Below are 23,312 nucleotides of genomic sequence, written 5' to 3'. Positions count from 1 at the left end.
CCTTAAAGCCTCGACTTTATCCTGCTTTATCAGAGGTTTTTGCCAGAATTACATAACAAAAATCCACCATTATGGAATCAATCGTTCCAATTCAAAGAAGCGAATGCTCAATGTTTGCTTTCATGAATGGCGTTCTAAAAGATTTAGAACGCCACGCTTCCATTGCATAATGGCGGAAGTTACGTAACTTAGTTAAACTGAAGAATCACATGATCATTGATTGAAAAGCATGTCAAAAAGATCCGACTATATCAAGAAATTCAACCTGACAATTCATATATAAGAATATACAACATACCTGCTCAGCAGCAGATGGTTCTCTGGTCAGTATAGAAGCAGCTACGTCGTTGTCACGGCAACTCATTGCAACCACGAAAGGTGTTTGTCCTAACCGATCTTTGAGATTGAAGTTAATCTCCGGGTGGCTGAGCAAGATTCGTGTAATAATGGGATTCTTCGTAGTGATTGCAATGTGAATGGGTGTCCTTCCTTCTGAATCCTTCAAAATTAAATTGATGAATTTTTCCGAGTGTTAGCTTCAAATGTAACGTACAGTTATACTCTCTCTCTAATTCGAACCTCTATTATTCGAGTCTTTCTGTATTTCAAACTAATAATGTTGATCTGAAAAGTGGTTCGACTTCCTCTCTGTTCTTAAGAATCTTTCTCTAGAATACTAGGTTCTATCCAACGATTTTAAAAAGCAAGTTGATTTGAAGGTATATAGATAAAAATTAGTCTACTTAAGGCCGGTCTCCACTTGCGCGCGCTGCGATTGCACCTTTACGTCAGATCGCGCCAATGGAGTTGCTTCATTTTTCTTTTGACCAATAACGTGGAAGCTTTGCTCGAAAAAGTGCGATCGAAGCGCGCGCAAGTGGCGACCGGCCTTTAAAAAACAAGAACATGGCGTGAATTGACGTCAGAATCCGAGGGGCATATTTTTGAAGGTCCTACATTGTTGCGTAAAGAGAAGAGAGAGAAAATGGAATTCTGCTTTTGTTTTGGTGAGGGTATGCGACAAACAGGAACTATTCATGATATGCACCATTGCAATGTCTTCCACGGAACCAACAGCTAATTAGTTGAAAGTGACGTATTAACTGATTTTACGTCATTTACAACCAATCAGCTATTGGGTCCATGATGTAATGTCAGAAGACATTGCAATGGTGCATATCATGAATCAGACAGGGGATATTGTATCAAACTAAAATGGTAAATTTTCAAGGATGAACCTAATAAGAAACACCTCACCTGAACGTTTTTGTTTTTAAAGAGTGACGTCAATGTAGCGACTTCAAAAATAGGCCCCTCGGATTTTGACGTCAATTCACGTTTGCTAGACCTTAGATCTAAAACGCCATGAACAAAAAGCATTTGATCTAACCTGGGCATTGATGTCAGCATTGTGTTCGATAAGACATTGTACAATTTGATCTTGACCGCTGCCACATGACAAGTGGAGGGGCGTTAACCCGTCCCAGGCCTCTGTACCGCCCTGACCATCAGCGCCTGGCTTACGAGCACTGAAAACAAACAAAATGAAATACGAGTGCAATCCACTGGCGGAATTAAGATAAAACAAGCACGTCGGAGACATGCGAAGGAGTGAAACACTCGTTAAAGACAAAGAAATTACAATTATTCTTCCTTTTGATAAGTTCGACATGGTCTAAAACCGCCTATACACTCGTGTCCACCTACATTACATTTAAGTAACAGTTTTTAACTTAAGGGCTTTTTCTCACTATAAAACCAAAAGCCCGAAGGTAGAGAATCAGTCAGCTGGCTATGTCTAACGGACGTGGCAATCCCTTTGAATACAAAGCATTATTGAAATTCTTATTTTCCCATAAGTAGAGGGTAGCAAAAGGTCCTCAGTCCTCGGCCAAGAGAGATTTATTTGAGCTGATTGTATAAAAAAAGCCTTCAGAAGTTGGAAAGCAAAAAACCCTACTCAAAACTAAAGCAGTGAGACTTACCTGTTAACATCACATTTGTTTCTGATCAAGAAACAGGCTGTGTCTTCGTCACTTTCAAAGATGGCACGATGTAAGAGTGTCCAAGAGCATCCATTCACACCTGTATTCCACGCTGTAGTGTCTGCACCGTGTTTGACCTGCAATCAAGCGTATAGAAATTTCGCATTTTATACAGAAAATCGATATCAAATAGAAAATTCGCCAAAAGTCTTCGAGAAATGAAAAAAACAGCATCCTTCCAGTTGGCAAACAATATCTAATGTTCACATAACGTTAGATAAACGTTGAAAAAAAGTTGTGTGCCAGCTGGGTTCGAGCACTTTGAAGTGAAGAGTAAAGGATGATGAAGGGTGAAGTAACACGTTGTCGAATCACCCTATTTAGCAAGTCATTATTATTAAAACGTTTTACAAATCTGCCTGAAACTCTACTAAATGAAAATAAGTTTCACCTCACGGTATCAAAGACTTTGGAAGGAAGTTACAAGTTTGTTCAATCCCTAGACGTCACGGATTTTTTCTACGCAGAACGTCTATTCCACTTTGCGACTTTTTCGAATGTTTGCAGCCCAGGTTTTCGGACTCCAAACATTCGGTTTTTTGACGTCACTTTAAACTTTTGAAGCTCCTGCAGTAGCGAAAAAATCGAATTTGCGTCAGAACACTTGAAAGGCTTCTATTTTTCAAAAATCTTCAAAGGGAAGCTCGCTAAGAAACGGAATGAAAAATCCCAGTTTTTAGTGAGGTACGCTATTTAATCCCTCAAGTGGAAATTACCTACCAGTGTAGAAGCCGTATCTGTTTGATGGCTTTTGAGGGCGATCAATAGAGCAGTGTTTCCATGCTCGTCCGAACTGTTGACGTCAGCCCCCATCATGCATAGCGCGTCAACGATAGGAATTAAATGTAGTTGGATAGCCATTTGTAATGGTGAAAGATTTTCACGGTTCCTAAGAAGAAATTAGTGCAAAAAATTTGAAGGAGAAAATATTGAAATTGAAAAACAGTTAAATTTGATGCGCAACTCATACAATTATTCTACGAGAAAGTAAAACGAAGAAGCTTAAAAAACAGTAGAGAGTCAAAGAACTCTCATCTATTCACAAGATGAAATATTTTAAATCCATATCTTTTCGATCTATTGTTGAGGACCACAAGAGCTTGACCCGTTTTTATGGAAATATGGTTACAAAGTCCACATTGGGATCAACTACTTGCTATCAAAGAATGAAAATCATTTCTTAAAATTTATAGAGTTCTAAATTATCTTTTCCTAAAAGTTAAATAACTCTAAATTATTTTTCCAAGGGGACACAATTTGTGAAAATTAATACATGCGTTAAAAGCTTTGTTTTCAAATAAGAGTGATATCTTTTGGTTACTCATCAATTTTAACTCACAAGTTCTTTCACATTGGATCGACACGGATGTGGAGCAAGAATTTTCAGAAAAAGGAAAACAGCATGGGGGACTAATCGACTTCAAAACTGGACACACCTCCACAGGAAATCTGTGAGCAGTACATCTATCTAATTGGTAAGTTAGTACCTCCTACCTAGTAAGTGTGTAAAAGAATACACGTTTTTTTTTAAGAAACTAGTTTTACCAAGCAGCCTCAATGTTTCTTAAGAAATCGGCCTTTTGAGCCTTAAATGTTTCTTACATGTTTCTTACAACTTTGTCAAGCTTAAAGGACGCATGTCGATAATACAATAGACTAATCTGTGGTACTTTTCTATCTTCTATATTGATTTTCTGACTTTCTCAGGTGTTTCTAACTGTTATGTAAGTATTTTTCTGGAACTTTGCCTTAATTGGAAGCAACGGATTAGAATAGGTGGATTAAGAACTCATAGAAAACACTCCTCGTTAGGTTATCAAACTTTTTTACGAGTTTGCTAGCAATTAAAACTTGATAAGTTGTAAAAAAGTTGTAAAAAATCATTACTTTCAACATTTTCATTGGTCATTACGTATCACGTGGTACATTTTAAATAAGAAAATGCACTTTTTTAGCCCTTTCTATCCAATGCAGAAATTAGCCAAATAATTTGAAATTTATTTTCCTAATTCTAAATACAGTCTTCTTTCACCAGTATGCAACCCATTCGTGACCCATCGATAGTTTCTTAGTTATAGACCATACGTTAATTTTCACTTATCTGAAGATTGCCATTGACAAAAGATTAAAAATTTACATTAAAACTGGTCTAGCGTTTGTTGATGCTAAAACTTAAGTGCAGGATTTAAAATATTTGCAAAATCATCAAAATTGATCGAATCATAGGACAAATTCGTTTTCGAAACTGTATAAATTGGAAAATTGTTCTTATAAAAACAATGAAAAAACTAAACGAGGAGTGCGCAGAGTCATTTACAGATTTTTCTTGTAACAATGAGAAGACAATGGATCTCTCTTGGGAGCAACGAGAGAAGTTAATCCACCTATTCTAATCCGTTGTTGGAAGGTTCTTAAAAAAAACGAATTAAAAATTGTTATTTTCTCATTCTCAGCCTTAGCATGTTTCTTAGATGTTTCTTTTTTAGACATTTTGAGCCTCATGTTTCTTAAAAGTGTGTTTCTTAAAAAAAAAACGTGTACGATATCTGTGGAGTCAACAATGAACCAAGTGAGGATTGACCTCGCGTTGCTCTCTCAACGACACACTTTTTTTATAAGAATGGTGTTTTTCCATTTCGTCATGAATATTCTTTTAACTTTTTAGGAAAATCATCCTAAAATTCTTACAGTATTCTTAGGTTATGATCCAAACCCAATACTAATTTAACATGTGATATATACCTAAAGCATAAAATGGCATTTTTTTGAACGACTTATTTGGCATAGTTAGCAATCTATAGTTAAAATCGGCCCAAAATGGCATTCTTAGGTTAGCTGTTGCCGAATTTCACGATGATGATATTCATGGAATATTCTTAAATTTTCGGCCAGATTCATCATGAATATTCTTATAGAATGTTTTGTTATAAAAAAATATGTAAGTTATCGGTTCGTTGCTATTACATTAAAGTCTATTCACGATAAGTGTGCACTCTTTTTTCATTTACCTATAACTTTTGAAGGAATTCTTCAATCTTTATAAATTTGGTATCATTGGAAAGATATTAGTGAGTGGAACAATTTGAAATAAAAAAAACTTTAAAAAGATTATAAAAATGAAGATGAAAATGAAGAAGAAAAAAATGAAGATCTTGTAGAAAAGTGCTATAACTTTCATTTTCACTGGGAAGATTTTTTGATCTTAGGAGATCATCACTGTGAAGAAATTTCATTAAAATATTTATTCAATATAAAGTTATGATACAAAGTTAATAAGTGATTGACCCCAAAAAACTGCAAAAAACTGCAGAAAACAGCGTTTTTAGACGTCAATCAGCTTATAACTTTGTTTCATATCTTTTGACTGAATGATTATTTTTGAGAATTTTTTTCACAGTGATGACGTTCGAAGATTAAGAATTCACTTCAGTGAAAATGAAGGTTATAGCACTCTTCTACAAGATCTTCATTTTTTTCTTCTTCATTTTCATCTTCATTTTTATAATCTTTTTAAAGTTTTTTTTATTTCAAATTGTTCCACTCACTAATATCTTTACAATGATACCAAATTTATAAAGATTGAAGAATTCCTTCAAAAGTTATAGGTAAATGAAAAAAGAGTGCACACTTATCGTGAATAGACTTTAGTTCGTATTAGACAAGGGTAGTATGGGGGTAGTATAGGCTGCCAGCGTCCCCTCTGATTTGCTTTGTTACAAGGAATGCGAATCGACCTCATAAACCACATCCGATACACAAGAGCCTAGAAATTCTGTTGACAAAAGTTAAATATTAAATAAAAAGGGTTAAAACAAAAACAAAAATTTGCTAAGCGAATTCTGATACACAACACTTAAAATCACAATATTTACTTTAGTGCGTAACCTTGGAGATCACATCTCACTTGAATCTAAATTCCACGAATTCCACGAATGGTATGTAGAGATTAAAGCCAAAGTAACAAGCAACGTGCTGAATGGGCCTACAAGATATAGCTAGTCGGAAACATGCTGAGTGAAAATGAAAATGTTCGAACAAGAAAGAAAAGAGCATAGAGATAGGTAAGCTTGAAAACATAGTTTCACGTTGGCTTTCCGATGTCTTAGAGCAAAGGAGCGCCAAAGATTTTTGGGTATAAACAAAAAAAATCCTTTCTTTCCTGTAAAGATAACTCTATCTCATTAAAGATAAAATTGAATGAAGCAACTTCCACAAATCCTGAATTTGGCCCAAATTTGCTTAAAAAGATTTTCTTTTGAAAATCTTGAAGTCTCACATTTCAAGGATTAACAGTTTGCATAACTGTGTAAAAAAATCAGAAAAAACTAATGAAGCAATTTCACACAAAGGCAAGACAAGTGATACTTATGATAGACCTACCTGGTTATCAAGCTGACAATAATCAATATAAACACGATCGGTGTTATTGAAATGATAAACAGAACAAAATAATAAATAATTTAGTTAAGAACATTGATCTATGCTTACAATAGGCCCAAAATGAAAGAGCCAATCTCGAGAGAAGTTAATAACGTAAGTAAGTGATAATGTGCTTATAAAAAATATCGAATTTGGCCAGATTTTCTATAAAAACTCGTCTAGCAACCAAAATTTCATGTCTAAACACAATTATTCTTCAAAATTAAGCAAAAAACATCTATCTCATAAAAAAATTGAGTAATTTGGCTAAGAACATTGCATGCTTATTAATAGTGATTCTTATAGATAACATGCGTTTTTTGAGCCAACAAATTTTTTTTGCGAAAATCTGCTTGATCCATCTTTGATAATGATCCAATTTTTCACAAAGTCCAAAAAACCCGTTTTTCAGCCGTTTTTGGCCCGAACGAACGAACGAACGAACGAACGAACGAACGAACGAACGAACGAACGAACGAACGAACGAACGAACGAACGAACGAACGAACGAACGAACGAACGAACGAACGAAGATTAACTTATAGGACCTCCTCTAAAAACCTCATTTTAAGGCATTTTTGACCCAAATTATTCTTTCGAAAATCAAGCTCCATCAGATTTTAAACATTGCCATTTTACATCATTGTACACAGGTTGAATTAAAGGACCTCCGTGGTAGGTCCAAAAATGATGCTATATGTAATAGGAGAATGTTTGTTTAAATAGAAGTGATCTGAGAGTTTTATGAGAATGTAATGCATAAGAAAGTAAAGACGTCGAGAGGGAGAAAATTTGTTTTAAAGATTGAAAGAAACATGTATGTAGAGAGATATAAAAATTAAAACAAAATGGCAAGTTTTAACCCCAAACAATTTGGTTACAATGTTACTTTCGTTGGGGAGGAGAAAAAAACATCTGTACTTAATTCTGATCAAAAGGAGTTTGCTGGAGGAATCGATAAGGATGACATCACATGCGCAATTTGTCATTTGATTTTGAGGGATCCTGTTCAAGCAGTAGACTGCGGTCATCGTTTTTGCAAAAACTGTATCAGTCAATTTCATCAAACCAAGTGAGTCTTTTACAATAAACTTTATCGGTAGAAGATTCGTCGGTAAAAAGTGACACAAAAATCGCTTTGTGACGAATTTTAATACCGATGACTTTTTTAAACGAATGATCGATTGATGTCGAAAAATTATTTCTAAAAATGATTCTAAGCATAAAAATAAGCGTTCAAAGTTTTGATTGTTCTTATCCTCAATTCCTCTGAAAACCGATGTTACTCAATGTATAGGTTTAAAAAATCGTCGGCAAAATATCCGTCAATAACAACTGACGAAATTTCCGACAAGTGACGAAATTTTTTAACGATAAGATACTTGTTGTTGATAAATAAAACACCGAAGGTTGTATCGTTAAAAGTCGAACCGCTTTATGAAGGGGTTAGCTCTTATGCCTCCAAGTATCAAACCAAAGCCCCAATGAAGTTATAAATAACATGAGACTGACAGATAAAACTTTGTATTGAGGAGGTCAATTTTAATAGGAGTTTTTTTCTTCTTTTTTCTAGTCCAGCAAAATGCCCAATGGACTGGAAAACTATTCAGGTATATCTTAGAAGCCTTTTTGAGGTCAAGTTTCAAAATAATTTTTGCAATTGTTTCTTGGTGTTTGTATAACATGATGAATATATTTTAATGCCAAAAGTTTCCTGCTAAATAAACTCGAAAAGTTAGACTAATTCAAGACAAACTACCAGCGGAGAAGACAACCTGATCTTTAGTTGGCAAAAAAAATCACAGGAAATGTTTTTGAATGAAATGGCTCAAGAAAATTTTGACGAATTAGCCAAAATAAATTCCTAGCGGAAATCTAGTTTCGCGAAAATTGAAAGGCCATCATCTGTGAAAATTGAGTTGAAATCAAGTGAAATACTGGGACATTTATTCTTTTTAGATTTTTCCAGATATTGGCAAGAAGCGAGAGATTTTGAATTTACAAATTCGTTGTCAAAATCACGAAGAAGGATGTGATTGGCAGAACGAGATCAGAGAAGAAGAGGTAAAAAATAAATCTAGCAAACCTTTAGTATACTGTAAACGTTTTTTTATAAAAACATTTTTTAAGCCTTGGGATGTTTTTATTTTTGCCATTTTTTTGAGTATTTCTGTCCATTTTCCTAAGAAACTCGGTGCTTTGAGAGTCCGCATAACCTTAAAATGTTCTTAATTTGTTCTTAACAATCTTCTTATATAGTTGATTCTTAAAAAAAAAAATGTATTTCAAAGACTCCAAACAATCATATCATCAGTTGTTAACACCTTTTGCATATATTCCCATATTAATTGACTGGAAATTAAATGGCAGCAGCTTCTTGATGTTTTAGCCCCCCCCCCCCCCCCCTTGGACAAGAAGGCCCCCCTTCCACGATAGACTTTTATTCAATATTTTAATAACATTTCTTTCCAGAACCATTTGCAGAATTGTGGATATGAGAGAGTTTCTTGCGAATTGAAATGTGGCGAAGATATTTTGCAGAAAAATGTATGTCATAAAAAAAAGAAAAATTTTATTTTTAGATAACTTTCTCTTCTATTTGCCATTTTTACCAAATCCCTGTTCCATTTTTTTAGGCGAACCTTAACTTAAAAAACTATTTCAAGCTTAGCTTCTTTTAAAAACCAAGCTATTATTTTCCACTCATTTTAATAACAGAAATTTGTTTGATATTTAGATGCAGAAACATTTGGTGTGGATTTAAAAATTATGGTTGCACATACAAGGTTAGTAAGTTTTCGATCAGAAATTATTCCACAGGGTAATTCTCAACTTCAGTTGAGATGATTGGTGTGGTGAGCCTGTCAATAACTGAAGCATTGTCAATTTTCGATTTAAAGTTGTGCATTTTAATGTACGAATATCTTATCGGACTTTATACGCTTCCCATTTTTTTTGGCATATTTATCAAAGTTTGTAAACTTCAAAGAGTTACAGGCTGTTTCATTTCTTTTTAGGGAGCAAGATTGTCATTGGACGAGCACAACACTAAATCACAGTACAAACATTTGTCCATGAAAATGGAACACGAAATCCAAAAAGTAAAGAATGATTGCGAAGAAAAATTGAAGGAAAAAGATCAGGAGATTCAGGACTTGAAAGAAAATTTTTTACGAAATAAAAATCAATTGATGTCTGAAATTTTGACAACACCGCGATGCCCATACACTTTTTTGATGGAAAATTTCAAAACAGAGTTTGATAAAGCTAAGATTTCAAATGACAGAATTCTTTCACCGGGATTCTTCACAGAGAAAGGATATAAAGGAGGCTTGTGTGTTTATCTAAATGGTTACGGTAAAAACACTCATATAACTGCTCGCTTTCAAAATATAAAAGGACCGTATGACGATTTGTTGAGATGGCCAATGCCTTGGAAATCATTCAAACTCACTCTTCTAATCAACGATAAAGAAGTTGCGAAAAGGCCACTTATGAGTACGGATGCAGAAGGGATATATAAAGACCATTTCACACGACCAACTGGTGATGATAGAGTCAAATCATTGGGGATATCTAAGACTTTTGCACACGAATTAGTAAAAGAAGTTACTAATAATGACAAGGTTGCCATAAAATTCGAAATGGAATGATAAGGAAGAAAAAAAGAAATAAATTCAAATTAAAAGACTAATGTGGACAAAATTTGAAATAAGGATAAGCGAACAAGACGCCTGAAAATTTTCAATTGCGGTTTACGCAATGGTGAAGATATGACCATGAAGCTAAAATTAAAAGACAAAATTTTAGAGAAGTTGTAGTAGAGTATAATCTAAATAAGTTTGAGTTTATCGACCCAGTGATATCCATATTGGAAATTTATCGTGGCTTGGATCACGAGATTTACGTTTGGCTACGTTTCGAGAGATTCTTCTCCCATCATCGGGCAATGTGGAGGTCAAATACATTTTTTAAGACAAACCATTTCTGCAGCTAGCACCATGTAAAATAAGACATTTAACTTTGTGGCGTCTTAGTTAATTTTTTTTTCAAAACAACTTTTTTCTTAGCACCCATTTATGTCATCAACGATTTATTCACCGTTGGAAAAATTTAAATATTTTTAAATTTAATTTTTTTTTTGAAAATTGAAATCGAATTTAGCTCGAATTTACACAGGGTGTTACCCTTCGAGGGCTTTTTTTATAACCCTTTAATGTCCGCACACCTAATTCAATCGGACCTATTTTCTTGGATTAAAATTCGCGTTTCCGGTGATTTTTACCACTTTCGTGAAAATAAATCACGCAAAACCGTTTAGGATCACTGACTCGTGAAAAATAACGTAAAGTAAACTGTAAATTTGCTACTTTTGCGTTTTTAGGGCCAATTTCAACTATATTGTGCTTTAGGTCACCCCATCGATTTATAAAGCCCGAAGGGCTAGATAGAGTGCTTTAAGCTCTTTCAAGCAAAACAAGCAACATGCTGAACGGACCTACCTGGTGATCAAAATCAGATAAAAATAGGACAAATAGCAAGAGAGTAAGAAAGTGTAATGAGCAGCTTGAATATAGGCACTTTTCTGCCCAAATTTGCTCAAAAAATTATTTTTTCGAAAATCAGGCTCCATCAGAAATTAAATATTACCATTTTATAGCACTATGCAAAAAATAAGAAAAAAACACCAAGCCAATCTCGAGAAATGCTCATTTTTCCTAAATATGACAAAAGGGAGTTTCCCCAAATAAGAAAATCCGACTTTTACAGCCAAAATTTTTTTTCCGGAAAAAACAGCTTGAGTTACGTTTTAGAGATACTTGCCTTTCATCTTTGTCCAAAAAATTTGAAAAAACTAATGAAGCAATTTCACACAAAGTCCAGAAAACCCCATTTTTAGGCACATTTTGGCCCAAATTTGCCCCAAAAAATTATTTACATTATTTACATTATTACATTATTACTTTAGATTTTAAATATTACCATATTACATCAAAGTACAAAAAATCTGAAAAAAATATCGATCCAATCGTCAGAAACGCTCTTTTTCCCTAAAAATGACATAAGGGAATTTCCCCAAAAAAGAAAAACCGATTTTTACGGCCAAAAAAACTTTTCAGCAAAGGCAAGATATCCAAACCTTCGGGCTTTATAAATCTATGGGTCACCTCCTCCGTCAAAACATACAAAGTAGAAATGAATTACCTTTTATTGATATTAGCACCGTTTTGTAGTAAAAATAGCGTAGCGTCTGAATCTTTGTACATGATTGAGCGATGAAGTAAAGTTTCCATTCTATCATCCTCCTGATCGACGTATGCGCCTGCGTCAACCAGTTGCTTAGCAACGTCTTCTTGTTGTGTTGCTAAGGCTAACCATAGCAACGATTGACTTTCGCTGTCTTGTAAATTGAGATCGGTAGCTATTGGTAGACGCCCGCTCAAACCGCCCCTTGATGCATTTTCTGAAACAGAATAAACCGAAGAATTTATTGTGATACTCTAATCTTAGCCTAATAAATAGAAATTTCACTAGAATAGCGGTTCCTACACACAGTCCTAACATAGTTTGGACTCCTCACCCTTTCTTAAGGGAGGATGCACCCTTCCAAAAAATAAAGAAGGGGGGGGGGGGTCAAAAATTTTCATGAAAAAGAGGGGGTAGCAAGGAGGAGGGAATCGTTAAATAATATTTGTTAGCTATTTTTGACCAAAGCCCTTGGGGATAGGCATTTTTAAAGGTTTGGGGGATGTCAAGAAGGGGGGGGGGTCAGACCCCTTTCCGGACTATGCTATGTGACTGATAGTTGTTACTATAATAATATTAAAAAATCAGAAGGGTAACTGATCGACAGCCCCTTAGCCCACTGGCCTCTTTTTACAGGGTACACGTTTTTAATACAAGAACAAACTATATAGGAATAAATAGCTAAGATTTTAAGGCAATATTGACTTTAAAACAGCCAATTTCTTAGTAACCTGCAAAAGAAATTCCAAATAAATGGTGAAATCAAGAACATCTGAAGAATATTTTTAGGCATAAAGCTCAAAAAGTTAAGAACATTCGAAGCCTTCAACAATTCTGAATGTTCTTATAAAAAAACATGTAGCTGAATGATTTTGGGAAGGTTCTTGGCGGAACGGTCAAGGCGTCAACGCCTGAAACCAGGAATTCCCGGTTCGAAGCCCCGCCTCTTCGATGTTCAGTTCAGTGAAAACAATCAAAATACTACCTTACAGGTTTTATTTTTACATAAGTGTTCCCGTTTGATATCAGACACATATCATATCAGGACAGTGTCTGCCTATTGTTATATTATGCTGATATAAGCAAAAAATGTTTATTTTTCCCCTTTCTGACCAATCTTGCTCCACATATGTGTCAATACAATGTGAAAAAACCTGTGAATTAAAATTGACGAGTAAGCAAACGATATCACTCTTATTTAAGAATAAACCTTAAAAGTTCTAGATTTATCCACGCAAAATATCGACTACCTTTTCCGCCAAAACTTAGTCGGCCTTAATTTTAGTCACCTCGTCAAAATTTAGTCACTAAGGGCCGACTAATAATTAAGACCGACTAAAAATTTGGGCCATTTCTAAATTTACAAGCAGATGGAAAATAGGAGAAAGCTTAAAATACTGGAAAATAAGGAAAGCTTAATTATAAACTTTTCAGTCGGCCCTAATTTTAGTCACCAAGCCAAAATTTAGTCACTTAGGGCCGACTAAGTTTTGGCCGATAAGGTATATTTATTTATAAAGCAATACTAATTGCATACCTGCATGATCTACGAAACACCGGATGGTATCTCTCTGCTTGTGCGTGATCGCAACGTGAAGTGCCGTGCGTCCCCAACAATCCGTGATGACGCCTGATTAAAAATATCATGATAATTATAAGATACAGGTTCTGATCCATGTATATCCCGTATCCCACGTCGAGACGACCGTGTAACTAATATACACCAGGAAAATGAGCATGTACTCGGTATGTCGAGGAGGTATTTCTTTGGGAACAGTAACCCCCTGGATTTTTTTTCTCATTTTTTAAACCACCCTGGATTTTCGACCTCGTTATACTGACTACCCGGGATTATTACACTCGAAAAATAACACCCTCTGGATTTTTTTAATTTCCAGGCCACCCTGGACGTCACACTTCTTCAACATAGAGGGTACGGACTATTTCCCATTTGTTGAAGGTTATTTTTGCTTCTAATAACTAACTACTAAGCTCCTTTGTAGCCGTGCTAATGAATAATTTTTTTCCTCTTTTGCTTGTCATTGTTTTGAGAAAATATACCTGGTTGTAAGCCATCCTCGATATCCAGACAGCTGATATACATGTTGTCGAAATCGAAAGCATCTACTTGTGAGGGCGAATGGATAGCTTTGACGTCAATACGGCCGTCGAAGGTGGTAATATGTGCGTTCTGGTTGCTTTTACTACTGGCAAGACGATTCGATCTAGCGTCTGTAAATCAAGAGAACAAAGTGCTTTTATTGCCTGTACCAGACGACCACGGATGTAAATGTAGTAACAGAGTGATAAAAAATCGCGTTTTGGGATAGAGATAGGCTAGTGCTTTTATGGAGAATTAAGACGAAATATAGTGACCTAAAACTGCCTAGTTAGTGACTTTTTAACGTTACGCCCTTCTTGGACAGAGTACAACGAAACGGCTCTAGTGGATCAATAGAATGACAGGGTAGCGATCCTTAGGACCATGGTCTTCGATCGCGGTTGACGTTTATCTTAACCTCCAAACATTTTCTCATTATTCAACGCATAACACGTCTTCACTCTAAAGGGTCACGGCTCTTTATGAAAATCTGTCCAGGTCGGCGCACTGCTTTGATCTTTTCCATCCAGATTTGGAATGAATTTAAATTTAGCTTTTAAAAACAATCGCACCGAAAACAACCGTCAATCATAAACATTAGAACCTTCGCATTCATTTTCAAACAAAAGGTAAGGCGGTTTTGAATGTTTTGGCTGAACAACCAGGTCAGATCCCCACATTCGCCATATCCCTCCCTTTAGAGCAGAGCGTGGCGTGTGCAGAATAGATGATCTATTAGAGATAATGGCCATCTGTGAATCCTGAAGAAATGCATAAGCTCAAAATTAACTTTTACGAATTATAGAATGAATTATAAAAAAAGGAAATATTGGTCACATACCTGGTGTAGTTAATGTGGTCGAGTTGAAAACAGCGCCTGAAGTGAGCGCCATTGCAGCGGAAGAAGCTGCTTGCATGTCATTGTAGAAAGACGAAGAACCTGCGAAATTAAAAAAAATAAGTCAAGGTTATCTTTTAGAATCCTTTGACCCATCGCAATAAATCGTTCATATCGTCAATATTTCAACGTTTAAGAGATTACGGGTTTACGTTCATGTCGGCGCATCAAACGGCGACTACCATTTCTCTGCAATGAGAAATAAGCATCATTCTGTAAAGCTAAGAGGTTTTTTATTTTTCAAAAGAGGGGGCTTTGCGTAATGGATCTCCTCCACATATTCGAACATTTGCTTCAATAATGGCGGAAGTTACGTAACTTAACAAGAGATGAGAAACCTCTATAGAATGGCGTAGTTTGCCGAAAGTGCGCTATCGGGTATTATATAAACCAGAAGAGACAAAATGTAATACAAAGACACGAATAGAAGATAACTTACTATCGTCTTCCTGTAGAAACGGATTCATCCCGTTATCCCCGTCACCATCAACACCATCATCATCCTCATCAAACGGATTCAATCCCGATTCCCCGGTTTCCAAAAACGGGTTACCTTCATCTTCAAATGGATTGGAAGTTTCGGGTTGTGTCTGTTGTTGAGTTCTTTGTTGCTTTTTTTCGTTGTTAGCCGATTCTTCTTTCTCGCGTAATTCTCGTAATTCTTTTACGCGTTTCATAGCTTTCGATTTTTCGAGCATAATAATCCTGTGACGCGCCTCTTTGCATTTCTCTTGGAATTCCATTTTGCGAGCGGACGATTGTGTTTTGAGGACTTCACTTTCAATGGTCTGAATATTAGGATTACAACCGCTGCAAGATAAGATGGGTAAGGTTTATAGTACAGCCATTCTAACTTTGGACACAAAGTTGCAGCTGATAAAAGTGACAGCAAATTGTTTCAAACAGACATTGATTGAAATTATAATCAAGAGGAAAGTTATTTAATTTGGCAAAGGGATGAAATATAAAATATTGGAGTATTTCAGAAAAAACAATTCACCCAAAACGTCGAGATCATTTCAGGAAGGTTATATTCACTGGGTATTTCATATTATTCAGACTTACATATTCATCCTGGATTTTTGGGAAATTTCTGAGGAGCCCCATTGAATTTTCGTCTCTATTTCAGGTTACTCCCCTGGTCTTTTAGTTAATTTCAAAAAACCTGTTGGATCCCTTTTCACTAACCCGCTAGATTTCCTAGGTTTTTTGAAGACCTTGTTGGCTCCCTCGACATTGGGTAAAATTCTTTATCTGGGATAGCCTTTCTAGAATGTCGTAAGCCTAACGATTTCAATCGATAGCTATTTGATAGACGAGTTATAAAATCTACAAACAGAAGCAAAAACATCTCTTCATAATCATGTCCGCCATAAGGTCAAATTCTATGTACCTTTTGAGAAGTTTATCGACCAGTTCAACAAGACCATTTCTAGCGGCCGAATGAAGAGGTGATTCCCCTGCTTTATTGACGTGATTTACTGAAGCACCGTGTTCGATCAAAAACAAGCCAGCTGATTGGTTGTTTGACGCTGCTGCTTGATGGAGCAAGGAATCACCTAAAACATGAAAGATGTAGAAAGATGATTTGCTGCTTGATGGAGCAAGGAATCATCTAAAACATGAAAGATATAGAAAGATGATTTGCTGCTTGATGGAGCAAGGAATCCCCTAAAACATGAAAGATGAAAGATGATTTGGTGGTTATTTTTGTTTATTGATGACAGTCGTAACATAAAGGCTACGGTGAGCGTCCTGGGTTCAATCCTCGGTCGAGTCTTACCAAAGACATGAAAATGGTTCTTGATGCTAAAGATTTCAGAAAAGTGTAAATTCAAAATTTTTGGTGGAGAAAAAATCTTCGTTTTTTCATATTCATTTTTCATCTTCATTTTCAAAACGTTTGAAAGGTTTGGAAGGTTCAAAATTTTCCGCTTAAGATGATCTTTTCAAGGCGGCATTACTTTTAATTACATCTTCTCTCCTTCAAGAGCAATAGCGAGTTTATGTATTCGAGAAAAATAGAAGGAGACGGCATAAAGCAAAGTTGACATGGGGCCGAAATCGCCGTCCACTTTGCTCGATGACGGTAAAAACACCAAAATACCGTCGTCTGTTTAGGTGAGTCAAGGCGATATAGAGCCGTACATAAACTATCGACTTTGTTTTGTAAGGATTTCACTTACCGTCGCCCTAGATATCCTCCGATACATAAACTCGGTAATGTTTTACAATGTGCGGACTATCAATATTTTTGGAACAGGATTTAAATCAACTTAACACCTCTCGATAGCAATAAAAACCGATGTGTAGAAAGGGGCTAATAAAAAGGGAATTCACCTGTTAAGTGATTGATTGCATCAGCGCTACTTCCACGGTCGACTAGCCTTGAAGCGAATCCTGTTTTCTCAGAGGCTTCTTCTTCGATTTTGTTTCCGCTGGCAAGAATAGCCATCCATAAAGGAACGTGCCCATTGTTGTCGCGTATTTCAAGGTCAATACTGAACGAAGAAAAGTTGGGACATTTACACTCAGGTAGATTGTTTTTAGTGACCGGGTGGCTCAGTCGGTAGAGCATTCGGCTTATAATACAAAGATTGTGGGTTCGATCCCCAGTCACTGCCAACTCATTGAATGAGTAGCTTATATTGGCTGATCTGATTCGAGCATCCAAGCTATTGTGAGCTGTGGAGTAGGTGTGGCGCTCTCCCTCTCTCCCTGCTCCGCCGACAGTCACCCGATGGATAGACTTACTTACTTACATCGTTTTTTATGAAAGAAAGCAGGAACGCATATTATGCTGACAAAGCAGATTAGACACAATAATTTTATCAAATTTATGCTCCCGTGGAGCGTACACTGACCTTTATATATCCTGGACCAAGTTTCTCAATCCCGGCCAAGTAAAATGAAACAAGCTAGATGCTGAATGGACCTACCTGATGATGAAAGTTAAAGTCTGTCCAGATATAATTGGCAGTGGAAACAAGAATGCCTGTAAGTTTTGATAGTCAAATATAATTATGGAATTTTTTTTTGCCTGTTTTAGAGAATCAAAAGCGCTATATTTGAATGTATTTTTGGTTGAAAAATTCGCGATTTTAAGCGATTAAATTTGCGATTGCAAAAATTGAGCTTTTTTTCTACTTATGCTATAACGATCATTTTTACACCAGTGGTAGTTCAACCTTAGGTTAAGAAGTTTGTTAAATTTCAAGGCAGACAGAAAAGTCCTTCTGAAGATATGGGACCCGAAATACCCCTTGGTAGCACTTTTCTGTGAAAGATCAAATCTCCAACTTATTACTTAAAACGGGGGTAGTGATATGATTGATAAAACAGTTTTTCGATCATAACACATTTTACGATCTCTTTAATGACCTTATAGCCAAACTGTGTTTAGTGTTTTGGGAATTAGCAAAGTTCTTTAGACTTAAAAATAAAAAAAAGGCAATATAAGTTCATGCTTATCTTTTCAATAAAAACAAGACGACTTAAAGTCGAAAATTTCGCCTAGAATTTAAACTACATAGGAAAAACAAGAAGTAGAGATTGAAGCCAATTTGAAATCTACTTTACATCGAGCCTTGATGAAACAATTTTTTAAATAACAACGAGGCTTAAAATCGCTAAAAAAAAGAGACCAATTGAAGAACAACTGTTGTTTAATTTTTAAGAACTAATAAACAAAGGTAATATCACCGTCTATCAAAAGTTATTGATTTGATTCTTATAAAGTAAATGCTTATAAGAAAAATAAATAATCTCATATTATGCACCGTCCCTTGTATACTTTATAAGAACTAATTACCGAAAAGTATATCACCGTCTAACAAGAGTTATTGATTTGATTCTTATAAAGTATATGCTTATAAGAAAAATAAGTAAGCTCATATTGTGCGCCATCCCTTGTTTACTTTGTAAGAACTAATTACCGAAAGGTATATTACCGTCTATAAAGAGTTATTGATTTGATTCTTATAAAGTAAATGCTTATAAGAAAAATAAATATGCTCATATTGTGCGCCATCCCTTGTTTACTTTGTAAGAACTAGTTACCGAAAGGTATATCACCGTCTATCAAGAGCTATTGATTTGATTCTTATAAAGTATATGCTTATAAGAAAAATAAGTAAGCTCATATTGTGCGCCATCCCTTGTTTACTTTGTAAGAACTAATTACCGAAAGCTATATCACCGTCTATCAAGAGTTACTGATTTGATTCTTATAAAGTAAATGCTTATAAGAAAAATGAATATGCTCATAATGTGCGCCATACTTTGTTTACTTTGTAAGAACTAATTACCGAAATGTATATCACCGTCTATCAAGAGTTATTGATTTGATTCTTATAAAGTATATGCTTATAAGAAAAATAAATATGCTCATATTGTGCGCCATCCTTTGTTTACTTTGTAAGAACTAATTACCGAAAGGTATATCTGAAAATCGAAGTAAGTTACCTTGTTGTTGGTAACCATAAAACAATATCTCCAACAAAACAATAAGCAATATTTCTCCAATAAAACAATTAACGATTATTAACTCCACAACACGAGTAACGTTTAACCATAAAACAATATAACACGACTTCAATATAAATAACTCCAACAATGAAACCATAAAACAAACAATGTACAATTTCACTTGTATAATTCCAAGCTCCTCCACAGCTATTATTTAGTTAGTTTATTGATAGTCTAAAGGTAAAAGTATCAATCTGCTTTCTTTTCTTCTTTTCTTTGATTGTCCTTGAACCGATAGTAATTCTTGAACCATGTCAATTACATTCACAAAATATCAGGCCACAGTCTCACGGTTTGCTGTTTCCTGAAAGTGAATGTCTCTTCAATCTCGGATGGCTCTTCAATCTCAAATGTCTATCGTATCAAATGTCTAACACTTATAGCGTGATAACTTCTACCCGTTGTTTTTTTTTTGTTTTTTGTTTTTGTTTTAACACGAACAATGGTGATGTGGTTATTGTTCACCATTAATTACGACCGATGTCGAATCCCCTGATTCAAGTACTTCCATTAGGGAAAAGGGGGATGCGCCTTTCTTTGTCAGAACGTTGGCCAGTTGATGACTTCCGCTAATCCATTGCAGGATGATTTCGTCAGTATTGATCATTTGACGTAGAGCATTTATCTCTACACGGAGTCGTCTGTCAGTCACAGCCTTTGTTGAACCGGCACATTCAAAGAGTGATCTGCTATCAGTTAGGCAGACAACTTCTGGTGTCTTGGACAAGAATTCTTTAATCATTTTTGCCAAGAAAAACGCTGCGTCTGCACCATCTACAGAAGCTAGTGTCTCGGCTGCAAGAGTTGATCGGACTACTCGACGAACCTTGTTTGAGCTCCAGGAAATCGGTGATGATTTTCCTGAGCCATCAGTTAAGAAGACAATGTAGCCACCTTGACTTTGACCACCTTCAATGTTGTTAAAGCTGGCGTCAGTGAATACCTTGATGCTCAAGCTATTCAAATTCAGTTTTGGCACCGTCATGTGACAGGTGTGAGCTTTTACGAACTTTATTGTCTTGTTAACAAGTTTGATGTCAGATATTGTGGCTGTTCTTGTTCTTGATGACAAATCGCTTACCGTGAAGCTGATTTCTGGTCTTGACATACATGCCAACCAATTGAGCTTACCAAGTGTTTGCCTCAATTTAGTCCTTTCAATTTCATTGATTGGATCATCGTTTACGCACTTCATTCTCTCTGATTCTAGAGTGATTGGTTCCAATTCTGTGACGTAATCATTTTGACTGATGGTAATAGTTCCATCCTCGTGTTGGTTGAGATTAATGCCAATGTATTTGAAGTGTTGCACGTGTTCGCTGCTGGTCCTGAAGATGCCCTTTAGCTTTGATATAGTATTTGTGAAGGTAGTGCTTCCTGCCCAAATCACATCATCAACACAAGCACACTAATATTCCAATTAATGATGCATTAGATGACCAGATGAAAATCCCTTGATCTAAATCGATGGGCTTTCCACCAAGTTTGATAAGCTCACTTCTTAATTTTAAATACCAGCTACGGCTTGCGTCAGCAAGGCCGTATACGGTTTTGGAAAGTCTCCAAAGGTACTTGGTGTTGGCTTCCTTTGGTGGTTGAACAAACACTTCTCGATCAATTTCCTTCCCTTGAAGGAAGGCAGTTTTGACATCTAGGGAGTTGAGTGTCCAATTGTTTGATGCAATAATCGTCAATGCTAATCGTAATCCTTCCTTTGAACAGGTAGGACTATCTGTCTTGAAGTTTTGTATTTCTTCGAATCCACGGGCCACAAGCCTTGCCTTGACTGAAGGTTGTCCATCAATTAATTTTGGTGTTACCACCCATCTCAGGCTGATGGTTTTCTGACCTTGATCAGGTACTTCAGTGTATACTGAGTTGTCAATCCATGATTGCAGCTCCTTTGATTTTGCTCTGACTATTTCATCATTGTTGGCAATCAGAGTAACTTCTTCGGGACTTTCATCAATTTCAATGTCTTTGATCTTTGCAAAGTTTATTGATCTCTTCATCCCAGTTTCTGTCTCTACATTAAACCAGCCTTCATGCTTTCCTCCAACTTTTCCTGCCCTTGAAAGGATTCGGGCCTTTTGCCACTCTCCATCGTTGTCTTTATACTTGAGACAAAGATTCGGTTTCAGTTTAAGTTGTTCCTTTTGAGGAGGGTTGTGTGTCTCAACTGAAGTGGATTGAGTTTGTAATTGCTGGGTAGGTGCAGTTGGTGGATCATTACTGATGGGTGTTAGAGAATCTTCTACGTCTGATTCTGATTCTTCTGATGATTGATGGCTCACGTTTGGAATGTTTAATCTTGGGAGTCTTTCTTCAGTGGTACTGGTCGTCGTTTCCGTTTCTGTTTCCGTTTTCTCCTCTGAATGAATAGGTTTGTCGTTTTCATGTACCAATTTAGCACGACAAGGATGAACACAAACATAGTAACTCCCATGTTTGACTAGAATTTGCTGACCGTCCTGACCAAGCACAGTTCCAGGACCCTTCCATTCGTTGCTATCATTTCTCTTGTAGTATACACGATCTCCTGTAAGGTACTTGATTTCTCCTGAAGTCCTAATGTTGTGGGCTAAAGCGCGACGTATTCTCTCTGAGTGTTCGCTTGCAATAAAGGCTTCTCTTGCTTTGTGAAGTACTTCAAGATTTTCTTTCATCATTTGTGTCGCTGGTTTCCCTGATAAAGCTGGTGGTTTATCATCTATTAGTGAAGGCAACTGTGGATTCGTTCCAATGGATAATTGGTATGGGGTAAATCCATGTGCGTTATGCAGTGAATTCTTTGCATTTACACACCAATAAAGGGCAGTGTTAATGCTGCACTTTGTATCGTTTAGTACTTTATCAAGCATGTTGGAAAGTGTTTGATTATGTCTTTCTACAATGCCATTTGACCAGGGAGATTCAGCCGCAGTAGTCTTTATCGTGATTCCAAACTGTTCTGCTAGATTGATTAATTCCTCATTTGCAAACTCACCTCCATTATCCACGAGGAACTTCTCACATGAGCCATAGACGGATATCCACGTTTTTAGTATTGCCTCAATGACTGTGGTCGGATTTTTATCCTTTATAGTCGTTGCAGCTGACAAGCGAGTACACATATCGATAAGATGGAGAATTATTTTCTTATCGTAGAATTTCAAGTCCATGGCAACTGTTTCAAGAAATTTTGATGCCATGGGTAATCCAACAACAGGACGAGGTGGTGATCTTCTGTAGATTTGGCATGTTGTACATTCCTTGTCTACTCTTTTGATTTCTGATATCAACTCCTTGTTGTTACTCCATGGTGCCCCTGCTTTATTGATAAGAGACAAGATTTGGTTGAGAGATGGGTGAGCAAACTGCCGGTGAAGTTTTTCAGCAATTGAGGACATGTTTTTGTCCTCTTTCGAAATGAAAACAAAATTGCATTCAAAAGGCTTGTCTATTGAAGCAATTATTTGACGTGGTTTGGTCAGAGGAATGGTATAATGTCCACTTGAAGTTGTTGCTAGGTGAACAGTTTCCCCCAATGCATTTGCACTGTCATTCTGAAAATCCAGGATCATGTCAGCTCTTTTCATGAATGATTTTGATAGTAACAAGGGTAAGTCCTTTGGTATGACGTCTGTGTTTATCTTGACCTTTGTGTTGCCGATAATAGCAGGGATTGAGACTCTTCCACAAGCCTGGACTTGTTCTCCGTCTCCGAAGCGATATAGGCTTTTACTGTGATGATGCTTTACCTCTCTCTTTTCTTCATCAGATAAAGAGTTGACATATTGTTCAAGCCAAACATCTCCACAAACCGTCTTACTGGCACCACAATCGAGCAAGCCACAATTCCAAGTTTCTGATACTAGATGTTTAAGTTGACCTGGTTTGTTGCTTTCATTATGAAGGACGATTTCATGTACCATGTACGTATCATTTTGTTTCTCTGGGCAGTCTTGTTGCCAATGGTATACGCTTTCACATATCACACATCTAGAAACACGGCCATTCTTGTCAAGTGGATTTTTGCCAGGTTTTCTCGAATAATCTGCCTTAGTTCGAACAGCAGGTTTCTCCTGGCGCCAAT

General features: G+C 36.2%; 2 protein-coding genes across 2 annotated transcripts in view; one reads left to right on the top strand and one right to left on the bottom strand.

Moving 5' to 3' along the window:
- LOC136821155 (rabankyrin-5-like) overlaps positions 1–17,205 on the bottom strand; it is a 32,926-nt gene extending 15,721 nt beyond the window's left edge. The window contains exons 1-11 of the mRNA XM_067077386.1: positions 17,051–17,205; positions 16,104–16,269; positions 15,150–15,520; positions 14,654–14,752; positions 13,773–13,943; positions 13,249–13,341; positions 11,670–11,928; positions 2,766–2,934; positions 1,986–2,122; positions 1,391–1,529; positions 299–499 (exon numbers count right to left, since the gene is read on the bottom strand). Coding sequence (XP_066933487.1) covers positions 299–499; positions 1,391–1,529; positions 1,986–2,122; positions 2,766–2,934; positions 11,670–11,928; positions 13,249–13,341; positions 13,773–13,943; positions 14,654–14,752; positions 15,150–15,520; positions 16,104–16,269; positions 17,051–17,165 — 1,920 coding nt within the window. The 5' untranslated portion in view covers positions 17,166–17,205. The remainder of the gene's footprint in view (positions 1–298; positions 500–1,390; positions 1,530–1,985; positions 2,123–2,765; positions 2,935–11,669; positions 11,929–13,248; positions 13,342–13,772; positions 13,944–14,653; positions 14,753–15,149; positions 15,521–16,103; positions 16,270–17,050) is intronic.
- LOC136821154 (TNF receptor-associated factor 4-like) lies at positions 7,213–9,820 on the top strand. Its single transcript, XM_067077385.1, has 6 exons — positions 7,213–7,536; positions 8,038–8,074; positions 8,424–8,528; positions 8,937–9,011; positions 9,202–9,250; positions 9,482–9,820. The coding sequence occupies exons 1-5, from the start codon at positions 7,313–7,315 to the stop codon at positions 9,226–9,228; spliced, it is 468 nt and encodes a 155-aa protein (XP_066933486.1). The 5' UTR covers positions 7,213–7,312; the 3' UTR covers positions 9,229–9,250; positions 9,482–9,820.
- Positions 17,206–23,312: the final 6,107 nt, after the last annotated feature.

This window comes from Clytia hemisphaerica, unplaced genomic scaffold (genome assembly GCF_902728285.1).
Source record: "Clytia hemisphaerica strain Z4C2 unplaced genomic scaffold, Clytia hemisphaerica genome assembly, whole genome shotgun sequence".
NCBI lineage: Eukaryota > Metazoa > Cnidaria > Hydrozoa > Leptothecata > Clytiidae > Clytia > Clytia hemisphaerica.
This window is presented reverse-complemented; position numbering and strand designations above follow the sequence as displayed.